At 42.3% G+C, this 19,679-nt stretch overlaps 1 protein-coding gene across 1 annotated transcript; it reads right to left on the reverse strand.

Moving 5' to 3' along the window:
- Positions 1–6,665: 6,665 nt before the first annotated feature.
- paip2b.S (poly(A) binding protein interacting protein 2B S homeolog) lies at positions 6,666–19,309 on the reverse strand. The gene is given in 4 exon segments (NM_001094925.1): positions 6,666–8,411; positions 8,708–8,884; positions 9,860–10,011; positions 19,210–19,309. Coding segments are annotated over 3 exon segments (375 nt in total). The 5' UTR covers positions 10,001–10,011; positions 19,210–19,309; the 3' UTR covers positions 6,666–8,354.
- Positions 19,310–19,679: the final 370 nt, after the last annotated feature.

Consider the following 19,679-nt stretch of genomic DNA (forward strand, 5'->3'; position numbering starts at 1 on the left):
ACTACAACCTAGGCTGTGCTCTCTAGCCCCCCCCCCAAAAAAGCAGCTCTTTTAGCAATGCAAACAAACCATTCAGCAGGTGTCAGGGAGCTGCTATCTGGTTAGCTGACCATTGTTTTGTTGATGGACTGCTAGGGGGGAGCAGTTGCAGTGTAGCAGTTAAGTAATTGAAGTTTATCAGAGCACAAGTCACATCATTTGGGGGCACCTGGGAAAAGGACATCTAGTCAGATTTCAAAAAAATCTTTTTGCTCTTTTCAGAAATGGATTTCAGTGCAGAATTCTGCTGGAGCAGCACTATTAAGCTGGGCATAGATGCAAAGATCCAATCGTTCGATTCGTCAAATGATCGGACTCCCCCATCTCCCGACCTGCCACTAACCATTCAGATCAAATAAAGTACAAAAGAACTGATGAGCTGATGTTCTGCCCCTGACCGCAATCGTATGAAAGTTATGTCTGACAAAGCTGGCGACAGTCTCCCACTGAAAATCGTCCAATCGGCAATAAATGCAGAGATATTATCGGCAGCCGACACAAATCTTTTAACCTGGCTGATCGCCCATTAGACCGATCTCCGTGGGACGAAAAATGACGGGACTCTCCACACACAGTCTGAAAATCGTGTGGATCTTTGCGTCTATGGCCACTTTAAACTGATACTTTGAGAAAAAAAAACATGTTTTCCTGCAACAGTATCCTACTTAAAGAGCAGACCTCATCGTGTATGGCCATCTTAAGCCTGGATAAATGTTGGCAAAGGAACCAACCACATTTATATGAGATCAAATTAGGTTGGGGGTGGTTCCATTTAGAGGGCAGACTGCTGTGCCAGAGGTTCTTGTGGCAGCAAAGGTGACAAAGCAAGAGCCACCTCTGAACTAAGAGAAATATGTTGAGTACCTGTGAACCCACAACTAACATTGTGAAACCCCATCAACCATTCTTCTTTGAAATGTGGTGTTAAAATTCTCCCTAGTTGTATTATGGTGGGTCAGACAAAGATTTAAATTCCATAGTGTGGCATTAGCGATTTCTCTATCCTCACCATTCTCATAAGGTTTGCTGATCTATAAACTTATAGTTGGACTGTTTGTCACCTCAGTCTTATTTATCCTTATTGGTTTGCACTGGATAGAAAAAGGACCAATGAGTTGAGGTTGAAGTAGCTGCCAGAAGGCAAGAAGAGCTCTGCGGCTGCTGGTTTTCACGGATGCCTGTTGATGCCAACAGCAACAGAGATTCCAGCTTCCTTAAGTGGAACAGACAGAGTAGTGGAGATCCCAAAACATTCCAGGTTATGGTGTCTTTAAAATAAGCAAAACTCCAGGGCAGCAAGCAATCTTGAGAATCTTAACATTGTCCAAAAGTCAATGAGCTCAGAATCCAGACAGGCAATGGGCGAAAGCCAGACGAGTCATAAGAGAATCCACCTCAAATGTTGGTTACTGAAAGTGGGAACCCAACTTAAAGTAACAGAGTAAACCTAAAACTGGGTAAGTAGACAGCAAAAATAAAATGACCAACTATATTAGACACTTTTTTTTATTGTGCACCGCCTATCTATTTAGCCACAATTGGGTAACAGAAGTCTTGTGAGCATGGAGGCCAAGATGCTTGTTATGGTCACCCACACTGAGGTGCTGGTGTGTCTGACACATTGCTGAAACGTCTTGAAATTCCTCTCAATATTCTGTAATTTTGGATGCCAATTTGTGTGTGAGTGAAAGAACAGAACTGCCTTTTTTATTTTACTAGTTTCATGGAGCTGCAATATTGACAATTTATTTGAAGTATTCTGCCAAGGGTCTATGATGACAAGCAGTATTGAAAAAAAAAGTTATCACCAGACCACTAAGTAACTGGTTTTATCCAATCCAAGTTTAAACCTCTCAAACCGCACCCTGCCTTCCATAAAATAACCATCAATTATGGTCTCTCCTACAAAAACCCGTGGTACAGTTAAATCTACATCCACTCCGTGGGGCATGAGGAGAAGGGATAGCCTTGGACAGGAAGGGGATTCCAAAGGATTCTAGTGTCCCCATCACATTTACACTTGCTCAGACTGCATTTAACCTCATTCAATTCAAAGGGACAAATCCAAATGTAAAGAAAATTCCGCACAATCAAAGTATAAAAGGCATCAATAGAGGCTGCTGTCTATATTTATGAGGTTTGGGCATGGTAATGACCCTCTGAGGTCTTTGATACATTTGTGGCTATTTCTGTAACACTTTTCCTTTTTTTTAATGGACAAATAAAATCTTCTTATTGTCTAATGTTCCTTATTTTTGTGCCTGGTTCCTGTTTTCTGGTTTTAGTTTCTAGTTCTGCTCCTATAGGCTCCGTTTAGCACCAATGCTGTGCTGGCGCTTCATACTGGTAAGCAAGAACGTGGCTGTTTTCTGGGTTCGCTCGCTAGGTTTATGCCATAGGAGTCACAAGATGATTCTGTGTAAGAGGAAGCATTATAAGGATTGCATTGGGCATCGTTAACAGCTAAGTTCGAAAGGCAATGGATGAAGCAGACCTAGTAGTTGCTATAGATGCAAGAGGAAGCCTTGACTGGTGTAGAATTTTCAGATGCATGCACAACCGATAATCATCATCCAAAAAAAAAAATCATACTTGCTGTGGTTTTCAGTAACCTCCAATTATACCACAGTCTACCATTAAGTAGCAACTTCATAGTCATTCTTGTCACATCAGCACTGCAGATACTGCTCTGAACCTCTGCTCTGCTACCAGATAATGTGATAGACCACACACTTCCAAAGACTTGTGGCAATACTGCCTTAGGGACTATCGGAATTTATCAAAATAAGACTTTGGCTCTGAAGTAGTTTGATATGCCCTTGGGAGAGGATTGTGAGGTTTCTTCATATGTGTTTGCCATTGTATACATTGTGGTAGACCATCAGTATGGAAAAAAAGCAGATCTTCAAAGCTTCAAGACCATCCACGATGAAGTGCAGGAATAAGGATTGAAAATACTCAATGGTCACCAGGTAGTTCAGCAGTATGGAGGATCCAGTGGGGTACCGGAGCAATTTCAATACTTTACAAGGTATGATAGAGGCAGGTTTCCATAACCTCTTATTTGGGCAAATGCAATAGAGAAACAGGGTGAGACAAAAGGAAGACAATGATACAGAGGGGGGCAAATATGGGGAACAGAAAGGCAAAAAGGGGTAAAGGGAGCATGTGCAGACCAAAGCAAAGACAACTGTTGGAGAAAGGAGGCAAGACTTGTCCATCAGGGATGGGCGAATTTGACCCGGTTCGTTCCGCCAAAAATTTGCCACCGGCGAAATGTCGTGGACGGCCATTAAAGTCTATGGGCGTCAAAAAAACGCCATACAAGTCTATGCACATTTTTGCGGCAAAACAAGGCTAAAAAATTCGCCCATCCCTATTGTCCATTCCAATCTTCTACCCATGCATCCATCTCACCCTTGTAGAGTTTATTCTCTGGGAGCCAGTTCTAGAGCTTAATCTTCTGCGAAGCACAACTCGAGAAACACTTGCTTTCTAGGAGGAATCAGGAGATTGTATGGTGATGGTAGAGGATAATGTTAAACGTCCATGCACCAGCTCCCGTATAACGACATATTCTACAATGAATTAAAATGTATTTATTGCAAAATTGTAACAGGAGCGGTTTTCATTCAGACCCATTCCATCTGCAGTAGCATGGATCGGACGTTAAAAATGCTGACAGAAGAAGCGGTTTCTCTCGAACGATTTTGCTTGGCTACAGCTGTGATGATAATCTCAGTTCCTTAATATGGCTCTTAAAACATTTTTCTATTGAGGCAAAAAGAAGGAACTCTCAATATGTCAAAGATTTGCATCTACGCAACAGAGGTTGGGTAAAAGCAGGGAAACAACCCAAGTGAAGACAAAACTAAATGCAAATGTCACCTAAACCTGAGCAAATAGAAATAAACCAAATGGTGCAGCCCCCATTCAACATAGCTGAAACTGAAATGGGAAAAAACCCAAACATCACCCTTCGGTGAAAGAGGCCAATAAAGCATGCAAAAAAGGCTAAAAATAGAAATGGGAAGGGTATTGCAACAAGGAGCAAAAGAAAGCATTTGGTAGGAGTAATATGAGATAACACTGAAAATCACATTATGATGTGTTTGTGCCCACATGGTTTATGCTGATCTTGCCAGATTAACTCTATTGACTTCTATGAGGAGGTGAACAGGAACTCTGTGATGGCAGCGGATGTGATATACTTAAGACTTTGCTAAAGCTTTTGAAAGCTACTGGTTAAATTGAAAAATATTGGCCTGGAACATAGTATTTGTACCTGGATAGAGAACTGGCTAAAAGATAGACTACAAAAAGTGGTGGTAAATGGAACATTTTCTAATTGGACCAGTGTTGTTAGTGGAGTACCGCAGGGCTCTGTACTAGGTCCCTTGCTTTTCAACTTGTTTATTAATGACCTGGAGGTGGCCATTGAAAGTACTGGTTCTATTTTTGCAGAGGATACAAAATTGTGCAGAACTATTCCACTTTGTAGAGTGGTTTGACTAAATTTCGTTAAGAGTTTTCCTTAATTAAGAATGATCTGGGGATTTTTGTGGATAACAAGTTAATATCCAGGCAGTGTCATTCCATGGCAATTAAAGTAATGTCTTGCATAATAAGGGCATTAACTCAAGGGATGAAAAGTTTGCCTCTTTATAGGTCCCTGGTAAGACCTCATCTGGAATATGCAGTGCAGTTTTGGACTCCAGTCCTTAAAGCAGAATTCAACAGTTAAAAAAAAAAAAAAAAAAACCTGTAGCAGAGGCCATGCCTTTAGAAGAGTGGAAAAGACCTTTCAATAGAAGCAGCATGGGTGGTTCTTCATGAAGAGGGTTTGGAGAATTTCTTCAACAAGCCTAATAGCAAAGGCTGTTGTGATCTAAAGATCTACACTAAATATAGATATTGGTATACATAGTTTATACATGTTTGTGTATAGATAGGTATAAATATTTGGAGTGGACTTTTGGGTTACAAAAAAAGACCAATTATATAAAGGCTAAACAACGATGGTGCAAATTTATATTAATAATCTTAGCAGAAGCCCTAGTTTTTACCGCTTATCTGTTGTCTACACAAAGCAATAGTGGTTTATAGAGACATTGATTATACAAATTTTTGAGAATTTAAAAAAAAAAAAGAAATTATCATACATCCTAAAAATAGTGCAGAACTTTCCTAATGCCACCTAATGGTTAGAAAAATTAATTTTTGTACACAGTTTTACAGCATAGCTCGAGGCCTTCCCAATACATTTGTTTCAGCTGTGACACTGGAAAAGAAAAAAACCCAGAATCTTCAAGAAGCTGTGGTAGCACAATGTTGGTGCGTTGCTCATGTGAGTGCATCATATCCGCCAGGCATTTGTCTGGTAAGTTTGTCTGTAAGACAAGACCCAGCCGCAGTTTGGCTCTGCAGACACTAGTCTGGTTTGTGCATGGCTTTTAAAAGAGCTCCAGCACACGCTCCATCAGTGCATGGAAGAGTATTCCTATATTTTTTGGGAAATCTTTTTAGAGCAGGCATTATCACCATTATCCTTATGTCCAGCCATAGTATGGGGTATCTCTCAGGCAGTGATTTATATTGGAGCAGGTCACCAAGCCCCTCCTTCTGCAGCTCTGAAATCCACACTGCCCGACGGCTAGACAGTAGGAGCTGGAGCCAGCATTTGTGCCTATTTATAAAAATAAAAAAAAAATAAAAAAAAAGCATTATGACAATAAGGGTATGTGAATTTAAAAAAAAAAAAAGTAAGCTAAAAGAAGTTGGCACTTACCAGAGGGTGCAGCGTTGTTCCCCCTAGTTTCCAGTTAAAAGTGAGGCAGCGTTGTACCCCTGACCTATTAGTATAGCACGAGTCATATTGGCTGGCAATTTATACTATGCAAATAAGAAAGGAATTGCCAGGAGCATGCTCAGTACTGGCGCCCGTCGGACTCTTATTACCCATGATCAAGCTGCAAGGGTGCAATGGAGTCAGGGGGTTTGCAACACCCCTTCCAACTTTCATTCACAAGCCAATGACACAGTATTTTACATAGTGAACTTATTGCACAAGGCTAAAGTTTGAGCTTGTCAATAGCAGCAATGATCCAGGACTTCAAACTTGTCACAGGGGGTCACCATCTTGGAAAGTGTCTGTGACACTCACATGCTCAGTGGGCTCTGATTGGCTGTTGAGAAGCTAAGCTTAGGGCTCGTCACTAATTATCCAGCAGAAAATGAGCTTCCCTGGCTGTAATATAAGCTGATGCTACAGGTTTGCTGATTATTCAATTCTGATGCTAATTGCACTGGTTTCTGTGCTGCCATGTAGTAATTATGTGTATTAATTACTAATCAGCCTTATATTGTGACATTTCTATTCTATGTGTACTGTATATTGTGAGTGGCTCCCTAAGCTCAGTAAGTGACAGCAGCACAGAGCATGTGAATCAGTGAATCAGCAGAAAAGAAGATGGGGAGCTACTGGGGCATCTTTGGAGACACAGATCTTTACTGCTAAAGGGCTGTGGTTGCCTTGGGCTGGTACAGAAGCACAAAACATCATCTACAACATTTCTAGCTACTTCTTTAGTACCCTAACTAAAAGGAAAGCACATCACAGTCACAGATTTGATGTTAACAGTGCTGGAACACAAGTATTTATTTCCACTGTCTCATTTCGAATTGACCCCCGCACTTGTATTTACATCATGTAAAGCTCTGGGTACATTTGTGGTGCTTTATAAACACAGACATTACTTTGTGAGTAAAGGACCAGATCTTGCAATAGAAGAGATTTCTCGTCAGCCACCAGCTGCTTCCCAGAGTCCATGCCTCTGCCTCTAAATTAGCACTTGTGCTATTTGTCCTATAAAAACCTCCAACATCAGCCTCTTTCTCTCAGTCATGAATCCCTCTACCATAGTGGGCAGCTTGGCCTGTCCGGTATTTTTATATATGGCCCGAGGCATGATAGGATATTCATAAGCAAGAGGAATTTCAAGGAGTACAACAACAAAAGCACTCGTTACACAGACAGACATTTACAATGATCAGGCTGCTTTATTTTACTGTGACTTATTCCACATCATTCCATAAAAACAGTATGTTTCTTGAGGCAGTTTAAAAGATATAGCTTATGTGACAGACTTGTTTCGTACTTTAGAATGGAGCCAACTCGCATACTGTATGGACTGAAGTTACTCATGTACTGCCCCCTGGTGGAAAGGCATGGTATGGCTGGAAGTGCTAATAAATGCACGTTACTTCCAGATAAAACAGAGGGTTTCATTAATGAAAAAAAAAAAAAAAAAAAAAAAATCCATGCCTACTTTTAAAGACCTAGAGAAAGTCAACACTGTAATGGTTTGAAAGCAAAGGAAATTTTACCTAACCACTGCCGGCTTCCAAGACGGCTTTCTCTGTGGCAGTGACTTAATTAAACTTACCCACAGTAACATTCAATAAAGCGTCATTTAACGGCCCCAGATTTTCTGCTCTTTTAGCCGTGAATAATTTTTTTTTTTTTTTTCTTTTTGTAGTGTCGAATTCTGACTAATCGCACTATCCGAAAGCAAAACAAAAAGTTTTACAAGTTGCAGCATAATTACAATGGGCAGACAAGATTTGTGGAATCTTCTCTCTCTGGCTGTGCATAATGGAATCAGCTTTGTGCAACATGAAGGCTCCTTTTCCTGTATCCTAGAACAATACAAACAGCTGATGGTTCTGGATTTTCTTTAAAATAAATGGCAATGGAAGAGAACATGCTCGGCAGGAACCTTTTTTTCTCTCCAAAACACCATGATGTGAATACCGGATATCTTCATGGCACTAACAAGGAATAATACGGATTCTGGAAGCCTTCCGTTCTTCCTCTTCTCATATCCCATTGCTTATGATTCAGCCGCTATTTGTGTGTTGGGCTGTTGGATGAATGACTGTTGGGAAGGAGGAAGATTTGCGACACTTAAGAATCTTCCAGTTGAAAATAAAACAGCATACGGTCTTTTGATGACGATTTCCTGCCCCTTTTCATGGGGGAAAAACAAAAAAAGAATTGTCCAACAAGCATAACACCAAAGTGGATGTTGGAAGGAAGGGAGGGGAGTATTAAAACGAAGGAAAAAAAAATGCATGATTCCACATCGAAGTCGAGTCAGTGTCGAGCTAAAGCATCACTTATTTACCACCTCCCCAAGCCCCTCCCATTTTCGCTGTGCAGCTTTTTGTCCTGAAGATTTAAGGAAACAGTCTTTTTTGTGTTTTGTTTTTGTTTTTTTGTGTGTTTTTATTGTTTTAAAAGTTGCCCATAATGTTCAGTACTTCACTCCCGGAACAAATTCCTTGGCATCAGGGTTCAGGCTGCTTTTGCTCTATAGAGATGGAAAAAAAAAAAGTAAATGAGTTCGAAAACAAAAGTAACGTTCCTGCTGAATTGTGTTTAGCACAGGGGAATCTGTATAGGGACGTGGATTATAGAATTATGTATGGAGGAATGGAACAAGTATAAAAAAAAATATTTGTGTAGCAGAAATGGAACCCCTTGGAATGGATTGCTCACAAGCACCCAAGACTAATGTCCTTGACTCCCCCAAAGCCATCCTCTAAGAGGTTGATACATGTTTAACTTCAGATATTAAAAGCAAGAATATGGCAATAGTTATCATACCAATATGTCCTCTGTACTGTGATTTTCATTGACTGTCAGCCCATTTAACTGCTGCTGCAATTGTCCCACACCCTGCGGCAAGTCACGGGATGGAATGAACCAATCCAGGTCCTCTTCGTCCAACATCTCCTCGAAACAGCGATCTAGAAAATCCTGTTCCTGCAGCTCCTCCTCCACCTAAATAATAAAAAGGTATTAAAGTATCATTTTCTAGTACAAAGGGGAAAGAACGGACAGCACAATTGGTGAATTTCAATACAGGCTATGAGCAAAGATGGGTGGGCTGTTTAGTCTACAGAAAAGTGCTTAGAACTAGGCTTGGGCGAATTTGACCCGTTTCGTCAAAAAATAGCCGCTGGGGAATTGTCGCAGACGCCTATTAAAGTCTATGGGCATCAAAATTTATGTCGCTCGGCAAAATTTTTTTGACGCAGTCTTTTTTTGACACAAGACGCAATACAAGTCTATGGGCGTCATTTCCGCAGCAAAACATGGCGAAAAAATTCGCCCATCCCTACTTAGAACAAGTATGGGATCAGTTATCCAGAAAGCTCTGAATTAATAAAAGTGCGCCTCCCATAGACCCATTACGCTCTCCCATTCTATCCATCTAATCCAAATTTTTAAAACTGATTTCCTTTTTCTGTGTAATAATAAAACAGTCGCTTGTACTTGATCCCAACTAAGATATAATTAATCCTTATTGGAGGAAAAACCAGCCAATTGGGTTCATTTAACATTTATATCATTTTCTGGTAGACTTGGTAGGAAGATCCAAATTACAGAAAGCTGCGTTATCCGGAAATCCCCAGGTCCCAAGCATTCTGGATAACAGGTAGGGCACCGAATCCACTATTTTGGATTCGGCTGAACCCCCGAATCCTTTGTGCAAGATTCAGCCAAATACCAAACCTGAATCCTTATTTGCATATGCAAATTAGGGGTGGGAAGGGAAAAACATTTTTTACTTCCTTGTTTTGTGACAAAAAGTCACACGATTTCCCTCCATACCCCTAATTTGCATATGCAAATAAGGATTCGCAACGGCTGAGCTGAATCCTGCTGAAAAAGGCTGAATCCCAAACCGAATCCTGGATTCGGTGCATCTCTAATAACAGGTCCCATACCTGTACAGGGGATACCTATTCTTACCTGTCTGTTGAAGTCCTCTTCATTCTCCATCCACATATATTCAGCAAAGGGATTGTTTTCATTTTCATCATGGCCGTTTACAACCTTGTCATCGTTTGATTTGGCATTAGATGTGTTGTTGCCAATATTTGAACCATTCATCATGGCAGTAGCTAGAATGGGAAAAAAATAAACGAATCAGCACTAAGAAACAGAGCAAGGCACTGCCCATCCCTAATAATAAAGAAGATAAAAATAAACCCAACTAGCTAGTAATATCTGCTCAGCAGGATGCCTTGATATATTGCTTGCATAGCACATCCCTTGTCTGTATATTGATAGAGGTTGGTGGGAGATGCCATTTTGCTTGCCTCTCCTATTAGAAACTAGTTTGAAGCTGCAATTGTTAACTGTAGAATGTCCAAAGGAGCGGCTGAGAGATTGAAGGCTGAAAGTGCAGCAACACTCGCTTTCTGTGCAGCCGACGCTCGGCCCCCATTCAGAGGCTACAAGTATATCAAATTTTTGTAGTTGGGGGGGGGGAAGGACAAGGTGCTCCAGAATGGAGATGCAGAGTTATATATACTTTTAGCTTTGTATAAATACAATTTAACTCCTTTGGTCCTGTGGATCTGTTTAGTGCCGGTTGGCCCCATTTTCTTCTTTTACAAGTATATCACACTTTGTGTAGCCTGTATATATTGTATTAGGCACATTGTGCAAGTTGTTAGGAATCTGGAAGGAGCTAACAGGTTGAGACAAAGCTCAACAACCTTACTAAAGCCATCCCTACCCAGAGCCATGGAGGGCAGAAAGCGCTGATTAGTTACTAGGCACAAGCGCAAATGGAAGTAGTCGCCAAACTGAACAATACACAGTTGCAGGAACTTTAAAGATACTCACCTATGGGTCTCTGTACTCTTAAAGGAGAACTAAAGCCTAACTAAAGAAGTAGGTAGAAATGTTGCACATGTTTTGTGCTTCTGTACCAGCCCAAGGCAACCACTGCCCTTTAGCAGTAAAGATCTGTGTCTCCAAAGATGCCCCAGTAGCTCCCCATCTTCTTTTCTGCTGATTCACTGCACATGCTCTGTGCTGCTGTCACTTACTGAGCTTAGGGACCCACTCACAATATACAGTACACATAGAATAGAAATGTCACAATATAAGGCTGATTAGTAATTAATACACATAATTACTACATGGCAGCACAGAAACCAGTGCAATTAGCATCAGAATTGAATAATCAGCAAACCTGTAGCATCAGCTTATATTACAGCCAGGGAAGCTCATTTTCTGCTGGATAATTAGTGACGATCCCTAAGCTTAGCTTCTCAACAGCCAATCAGAGCCCACTGAGCATGTGAGTGTCACAGACACTTTCCAAGATGGTGACCCCCTGTGACAAGTTTGAAGTCCTGGATCATTGCTGCTATTGACAAGCTCAAACTTTAGCCTCGTGCAATAAGTTCTCTATATAAAATAGGACATTTTTAGCCACATTCATTTTTAGGGTTAAGTTCTCCTTTAAGAAAATCAGAACTTGTAGCTGCTTGCCATGTACACTCATGGGGCTTTTGAATGTTCAGCTCTGCTCCTAACCAATTACAGTGCTCAAATAATATTCACATAATGATGCTATTTGGTGCCCATCTGCCGAGCCCCTGTTGGACTCGTGCCTTACTGACAGCTAGTATCTCATACGCCAAGGAAGTGGCACTTAGTGCAACAAACAACCATACTGTTTACCTTTAGCACATTTATGTGACCTGGTAGATACCCTTAATGTAAAAGGTCCCTGGTCTCCCAGACAGGAAAAGCAGCCGCCATGTTTACATTATGTTACTGGAGAACTGGAGTGTTTTTAAATAAAGAGGAGTGAAACTAAAGGAGAAGGACACCTGAAGCAGTTTATAGCCAATAGATTAGCCACAGTAGTACAAGCTATAAGACTATATTTATTCTGCAGAATGCTTTACCATACCGAGTAAACAGCTCTAGAAACTCTGTTTGTTTAGGATAGCAGCTGCCATATTAGCTTGGTGTGACATCACTTCCTGCTCACTCTTAAGCTGGCCATAGACGCAAAGATCCGATCGTACGAATCGTGGATTCGTACGATTTTCGGACCATGTGTGGAGAGTCCCGACATTTTTCGTCCGTCGGAGATCGGTCGTTTGGTCGATCGGACAGGTTAGAAAATTTCTGTCGCCTGCCGATAATATCTCTGCGTGTATTGCCAATCGTACGATTTTCAGAGGGAGACTGTCACTAGTGTTGTCAGACATAAGTATCGTACGATTGCTGTCAGGGGCAGAACATTGGGTGATCTGTTCTTATTTGATCGGAATGGTAAAGACTTTGATCTGAATGGTTAGTGGATGGTCGGGAGATGGGAAAGTCCGATCGTACGTTGATTCGTACGATCGGATCTTTGCGTCTATGGCCAGCTTTAGCTCTGGGCTCAGATTAAAGCATGGAGGAGGGAGTGGAGCAAACTGAGCATGCTCAAGCCCGTGCCCTGGAGGTTTAAGTTGAAAACAGGAAGTCTGATACAGAAGCCCATGTGTACACAATAGAAGGATATAGAGATGCAAGTGATCCCTGCCATTATCCTATGGGAATTTAGTGCTACTAACCTGCGACCGTAGTTATTGGCTAGTGCCCCCTCTCACATGTGATTACCTTGCTGCAGTTTAACAACGGAGTTCTATATTGCCGGCATGTTAAGTCTATTCTAGATACAGTTTCCATTTTCTTGTGACAAACAAGGACTCTTGGGATATATTATACAATTACGCCCCTCTGCATGAGAGCCCCCTTGTTGGGCTGTGGATACAATGCCATATACAACCCTGCACAACTTTCAAAATCTCTAATCTGAGAGTATAATGTACTTTTTAACTATCCCCTTGCCTCAATGACAGTGGTTCTGGGGCAAAGGGTGCAACGTTCTAAATAAAACTGCCGTCCCATGCAGAACACACCAGCCAGTCAATCATTTTATTTCCGTGCTATAGTCACGTTTGATTTGTCCTTTAATGCACCAGATGAGTCTGCAAGAGAATGAATGGGACAGTCATGAGTCAGATTGACGGCAAAAGAGGTGCAGCCATCAGCAGAACGATCCGGCTAAACAAAGGGGAGAAGGAAAGTCACTATACATTGTGCAAGCTGGCCTACAAAGGCCCAGACTAACGCATACATCTATACTATAAACAAGGCGCTAGAATCGCTTGAATCTTTACTAAAAAGGCGCTAGGATTGCCTGAATCTATACTATAAACAAGGCACTAGGATCGCTTGAATCTTTACTATAAACAAGGCGCTAGGATCACTTGAATCTTTACTATAAACAAGGCGCTAGGATCGCTTGAATCTATACTATAAACAAGGCGCTAGGATCGCTTGAATCTATACTATAAACAAGGCACTAGGATCGCTTGAATCTATACTATAAACAAGGCGCTAGGATCACTTGAATCTTTACTATAAACAAGGCGCTAGGATCGCTTGAATCTATACTATAAACAAGGCGCTAGGATCGCTTGAATCTATACTATAAACAAGGCACTAGGATCAAGTGAATCTATACTATAAACAAGGCGCTAGGATCGCTTGAATTTATACTATAAACAAGGCGCTAGGATCGCTTGAATCTATACTATAAACAAGGCGCTAGGATCGCTTGAATCTTTACTATAAACAAGGCACTAGGATCACGTGAATCTATACTATAAACAAGGCACTAGGATCACGTGAATCTATACTATAAACAAGGCGCTGGGATCACCTGAATCTATAATCTAAGCAAGGCGCAAGGATCGCTTGAATTTTTACTATAAACAGGGTGCTAGGATAGCTTGAATCTCTACTATCAACAAGGCGCTAGGATCCCTTGAATCTATACTATAAACAAGGCGCTAGGATCGCTTGAATCTATACTATAAACAAGGCGCTAGGATCGCTTGAATCTATACTATAAACAAGGCGCTAGGATCGCTTGAATCTTTACTATAAACAAGGCGCTAGGATCGCTTGAATCTTTACTATAAACAAGGCGCTAGGATCGCTTGAATCTTTACTATAAACAAGGCGCTAGGATCACTTGAATCTATACTATAAACAAGGCGCTAGGATCGCTTGAATCTATACTATAAACAAGGCGCTAGGATCGCTTGAATCTTTACTATAAACAAGGCGCTAGGATCGCTTGAATCTTTACTATAAACAAGGCGCTAGGATCGCTTGAATCTTTACTATAAACAAGGCGCTAGGATCGCTTGAATCTTTACTATAAACAAGGCGCTAGGATCACTTGAATCTATACTATAAACAAGGCGCTAGGATCGCTTGAATCTTTACTATAAACAAGGCGCTAGGATCACTTGAATCTATACTATAAACAAGGCGCTAGGATTGCTTGAATCTATACTATAAACAAGGAATATTTACAAACAAGGAACACTTTGCCTTAAGGATTCCCATAGAGAGAGAGGTTGATCTGGCTCAGCCCGGGGATGGCGCAACTGTTTACTTGTAATATAAGGAGATAAGATGAATAGTAAATAAAACCAACTACTGGAGATCTGAAAATGACTTGAAGGCTATTTAAAGGGCAAGTGAGAAGAAAACATATCATTGGATAAGACAATTTATGGACGAGGCAAGTAACATTAAAAACGGCTTACTACCCAAACTTGACTAAGGACCAGGCTCTGGCGCAGCTGCTTGAGCTCACTTATATAAATGTATGCACTAAATATAAATCCAGTCCCAAGTTCCAAGTGTTTCATGACATCACTTAGATGATGTAAGACTACACCAGTTCTAGTATACCATAGCAACCAATTAGCAGGCAGCACAGAGTTGAGATCTCCATACACAGGCCGATATAAGATGCAGGCAGTTTAAAAACGTAATCGGTCAGCAGCTTTTTGGTCATTGTGTATGGGGCCTCCGACTGGCTTCCCCGATCGATATTTGGCTGAAAGTCTGTATGAATGGCCAACTATAGACACTCCCCCAAGGATCTGAACCGATGTTATTTTGCCAATATTAAAAAGATAAAAGTCCCCTGGATTCCGGTGCAACTGCCAAGAGCATCTTGTGATTTTCATAGATCTCAATTTATGAGCAGAGGGAACATGTAATTGTTTAAGTATAGATTAATGGAAATGAGAGGTGCATCAGATGAATGAGAATGGGGCATGGCCAGGGCTGCATCTTGTGGCAACTCCTCCCACTGGTTGCAGCAAAACATACGCAGGCTGCGATAGGAGCTAACCAATCTGTGTCAACATATTAAACGATAATGATTTATACAGGTGCCACTGCCCATTAAAATAACAATGAGCTCTGCATAAACAACCTCCTCCCCTTGTTCTGTTAGGCTGCTGGGGAGAAAGCGAGGGGGTATCCAACTTCCAGTAAAGAGTGACTGAAGTCTATCAGAGCACAAGTCACATGACTGGGGCAGCTTGGAAACTGACTATATGTCAAGCCCCATATCAGATTTCAAAATTAAATATAAAAAAAATTGCTCTTTTGCGAAACGGATTTCAGTGCAGAATTCTGCTGGAGCAGCACTATTAAGAAAACATGTTTTCCTATGACAGTGTCCCTTTAATGGCTTGGCAAACTGCCAGTTAGAATGCTCTGGGGGTGGGGAAAGGTGAAGCTGTGAACTGAAAAATGAAAACAGCACCTGAAAGCCGGGGTATAATATTACAGGACACCCATCTGTCTGCGGCTGTCAGACACAATAACAAATGGGCGGCTCCACTACAGCATGGGATGTACAGATAGGAAGAATATTACTGTACGCTCAGGGATCCAGCGGAGATGAATATTATATATTTATGTTCTTCTGATATGGGACTTCTTGATAATAAACAATATTATTATTATTATTATAGGATTTTGCCTTTGTTTGTGCACCTACCCAATACCCTGCACTAACCCGACAGCTGCCACCCAACTACCACTCCCAGCAAAACTGACAGATGAGCAACGGGAGTTATAGTCCGACAGCTGGAGGGCTCAGAGGGACTTTCCCCGGCAGTTAAACAACATTGGTATTTCTGCTACACGAGCCATAAATATATAGACTGAGAGCTGCCATATGATTCCTCTATCCTGACCGCCAATAGCTAAGAATTAAGCCTGGGCAGAGACCCCTAATTTATCACAACTACAACTCCCTGCTTGCACAACAGAACACGTCTGCTTGAGCACAGGTTCAAATTGGTTTTGTTTGTTTTTTTGTTTATTTGCTATTGGCCCCACGTTAAGCCACGGCCAGGTGGTGATTAGGCTACCGGCTTCAAGAAAACTGGTACTAGATGGTACAGTAGGTACAGGTATGTGATCCGTTACCTGGAAACACGTTATCAAGAAAGCTCTGAATTACGGGAAGGCCGTCTCCCATAGACTCCGCTTTATAAAAATAATCAAAAATGTAATCAAACAGTACTTCACCAGCCTATTGGGTTTATTTAAAGGGATATTGTCATGGGAAAACATGTTTTTTTCAAAACACATCAGTTAATAGTGCTGCTCCAGCAGAATTCTGCACTGAAATACATTTCTCAAAAGAGCAAATATATTTAATTTTGAAATCTGACATGGGGATAGACATATTGTCAATTTCCCAGCTGCCCCCAGTTATGTGACTAAAACTTCAGTCTCTCTTTACTGCTGTACTAAAAGTTGGAGTGATATCACCCCCTCCCTTTCCCCCCAGCAGCCTAACAACAAATAAGGTAACCAGATTGCAACACAAGATAACAACTGCCTGGTAGATCTAAGAACTCAATAGTAAAATCCAGGTCCCACTGAGACACATTCAGTTACATTGAGTAGGAGAAACAACAGCCTGCCAGAAAGCAGTTCCATCCTAAAGTGCTGGCTCTTTCTGAAATCACATGACCAGGCAAAATGAGCTGAGATGCACCTACACACCAATATTACAACTAAATACACTTGCTGCTTCAGGAATGATATTTTATATTGTACAGTGAATTATTTGCAGTGTAATTGAGAAATAAAAACTACAACATAAAAATCATGACTGAATCCCTTTAATATTTACATGATTTTCTATTAGACTTAAAGTATGAAGATCCGAAGTACAGAAAGGTCTGTTATCAGGAAAACCCCAGGTCATGAGAATTCTGGAAAACAGGTCCAATACCCGTACTGAATTAGGCTTCTCTATCACCTGCCCTCAGACAATGTCACTTAGATCTCTTGCACACGGGCATCAGCTAATCCATCCGTTCTGCCTGGTCGTATACGTGTGGAACAGTTTACCCAGAATTAGGGATGCACTGAATCCACGATTTGATTCGGGATTCGTCCTTTTTCAGCAGGATTTGGCCAATTTTAAGCAACATTTCAATTGGTTTTCACTATTTTTTCTGTAATAGTTTTTTCATTATTAGCCTTATTCTGACTATTTCCAGCTTTCAAATTGGGGTCACTGTCTCCCTTCTAAAAAAACAAATGCTCTGTAAGGCTACAAATGTATTGTTATTGCTACTTTATATTACACATCTTTCTATTCAGGCCTCTCCTCCCAGTCTCTTAGACCCTAACAACCAGACTGCTGAAATTACAAACTGTGCAACTGAGCTGCTGAATAAAAAGCTAAATAAGTCAAAAACCACAAATAATAAAAAATGAAAACCAATTGCAAATTGTCTCAGAATATCCCTCTCTACATCATACTAACAGTTCATTTATACAGACAGGCTGATCTGAAAGGGGTGCTGAGAGTTGTAGTACTGCACATTAAGCACAGGCCTTATACAGAGGGAAGGATGAGAGAGGGTGCTGAGAGTTGTAGTACTGCACATTAAGCACAGGCCTTATACAGAGGGAAGGATGAGAGGGTGTTGGGAGTTGTAGTAATGCACATTAAGCACAGGCCTTATACAGAGGGAAGGATGAGAGAGGGTGTTGGGAGTTGTAGTAATGCACATTAAGCACAGGCCTTATACAGAGGGAAGGATGAGAGGGTGTTGGGAGTTGTAGTAATGAACATTAAGCACAGGCCTTATACAGAGGGAAGGATTAGAGAGGGTGTTGGGAGTTGTAGTAATGCACATTAAGCACAGGCCTTATACAGAGGGAAGGATGAGAGAGGGTGCTGAGAGTTGTAGTACTGCACATTAAGCACAGGCCTTATACAGAGGGAAGGATGAGAGAGGGTGCTGGGAGTTGTAGTACTGCACATTAAGCACAGGCCTTATACAGAGGGAAGGATGAGAGAGGGTGCTGGGAGTTGTAGTACTGCACATTAAGCACAGGCCTTATACAGAGGGAAGGATGAGAGAGGGTGCTGAGAGTTGTAGTACTGCACATTAAGCACAGGCCTTATACAGAGGGAAGGATGAGAGAGGGTGCTGAGAGTTGTAGTACTGCACATTAAGCACAGGCCTTATACAGAGGGAAGGATGAGAGAGGGTGCTGGGAGTTGTAGTACTGCACATTAATAAGCACAGGCCTTATACAGAGGGAAGGATGAGAGGGGTGCTGGGAGTTGTAGTACTGCACATTAAGCACAGGCCTTATACAGAGGGAAGGATGAGAGAGGGTGCTGGGAGTTGTAGTACTGCACAATAAGCACAGGTCTTATACAGAGGGAACCGTGTGAGAAGGGTGCTGGGAGTTGTAGTACTGCACAATAAGCACAGGTCTTATACAGAGGGAACGGTGTGAGAAGGGTGCTAGGAGTTGTAGTACTGCACATTAAGCACAGGCCTTATACAGAGGGAAGGATGAGAGGGGTTGCTGGGAGTTGTAGTATTGCATATTCAGCACAGGCCTTATACAGAGGGAAGGATGAGAGGGGTTGCTGGGAGTTGTAGTATTGCATATTCAGCACAGGCCTTATACAGAGGGAAGGATGAGAGGGGTTGCTGGGAGTTGTAGTATTGCATATTCAGCACAGGCCTTATACAGAGGGAAGGATGAGAGGGGTTGCTGGGAGTTGTAGTACTGCATATTCAGCACAGGCCTTATACAGAGGGAAGGGTGTGAGAGGGGTGCTGGGAGTTGTAGTCAGAGGGGGAGGGGCGCTAGAGAGACACGTGGGCTGGAGATGGAGTAGATAAGCCAATACTCAGACAGAATTCAGTGAGGGGAGATACAGTTGTTTCTCAGCAGCTGAGATGGGGATTGTGGGAAATGTAGTTCGCCAGCAGTGAGAGAGACTTAAGAGTAGGGCCTAGAGCCGGAAGGAAAGACCCAGCACTGCTGCTCCGAGTTCCAGCGGGGCCCCACACAGAACAGGAACACGTGAGGCGCTCGGGCCACTCACAGGCCACAATAACAGGAGGCGGGTGGGAGGTCCCGCAATGTCTCACCTCGGTGCGTCCCGGGGTACAGCGCGCTCACACGGACACTACCGACCCTCGCTCTTCGCTTTGCCGCCCTCTGGCTCGGTGCCTGCGGTTCTCTCACTCGCACTCCTCCGTCCTCTCAGCCCTGCGCGCACCTTCACTCGCTTCCTTTACTCCCGCCCGCCCCTGCCCGATCATTGGCCGGAACGCAGCGCCAGGCTCTCGCGGATTAGCTGGTCTCCTCTGTCAGTCACGCAGAAACTCGTCTCTGATTGGGCCTGGTGCCAAAGGCGTGGGGGCGGAGGCGCAGAGTGAACGTGTCTTCCTGGCTGCGCGCGGTTAGTAGGGACACAGTGGCACGTGCCGGGTATCTCCGCCCTTTATGGCTAGCGGCGACTGCCCCCCTCTCTCTCTCTCTCTCTCTCTCAACGCCTGTATGCTGTTGTGACGTTTAATGCGCGCTAGTACCAGTGGGCGGGGCTTAGTTGCCATAT

This window comes from Xenopus laevis, chromosome 1S (genome assembly GCF_017654675.1).
Source record: "Xenopus laevis strain J_2021 chromosome 1S, Xenopus_laevis_v10.1, whole genome shotgun sequence".
Lineage (NCBI taxonomy): Eukaryota > Metazoa > Chordata > Amphibia > Anura > Pipidae > Xenopus > Xenopus laevis.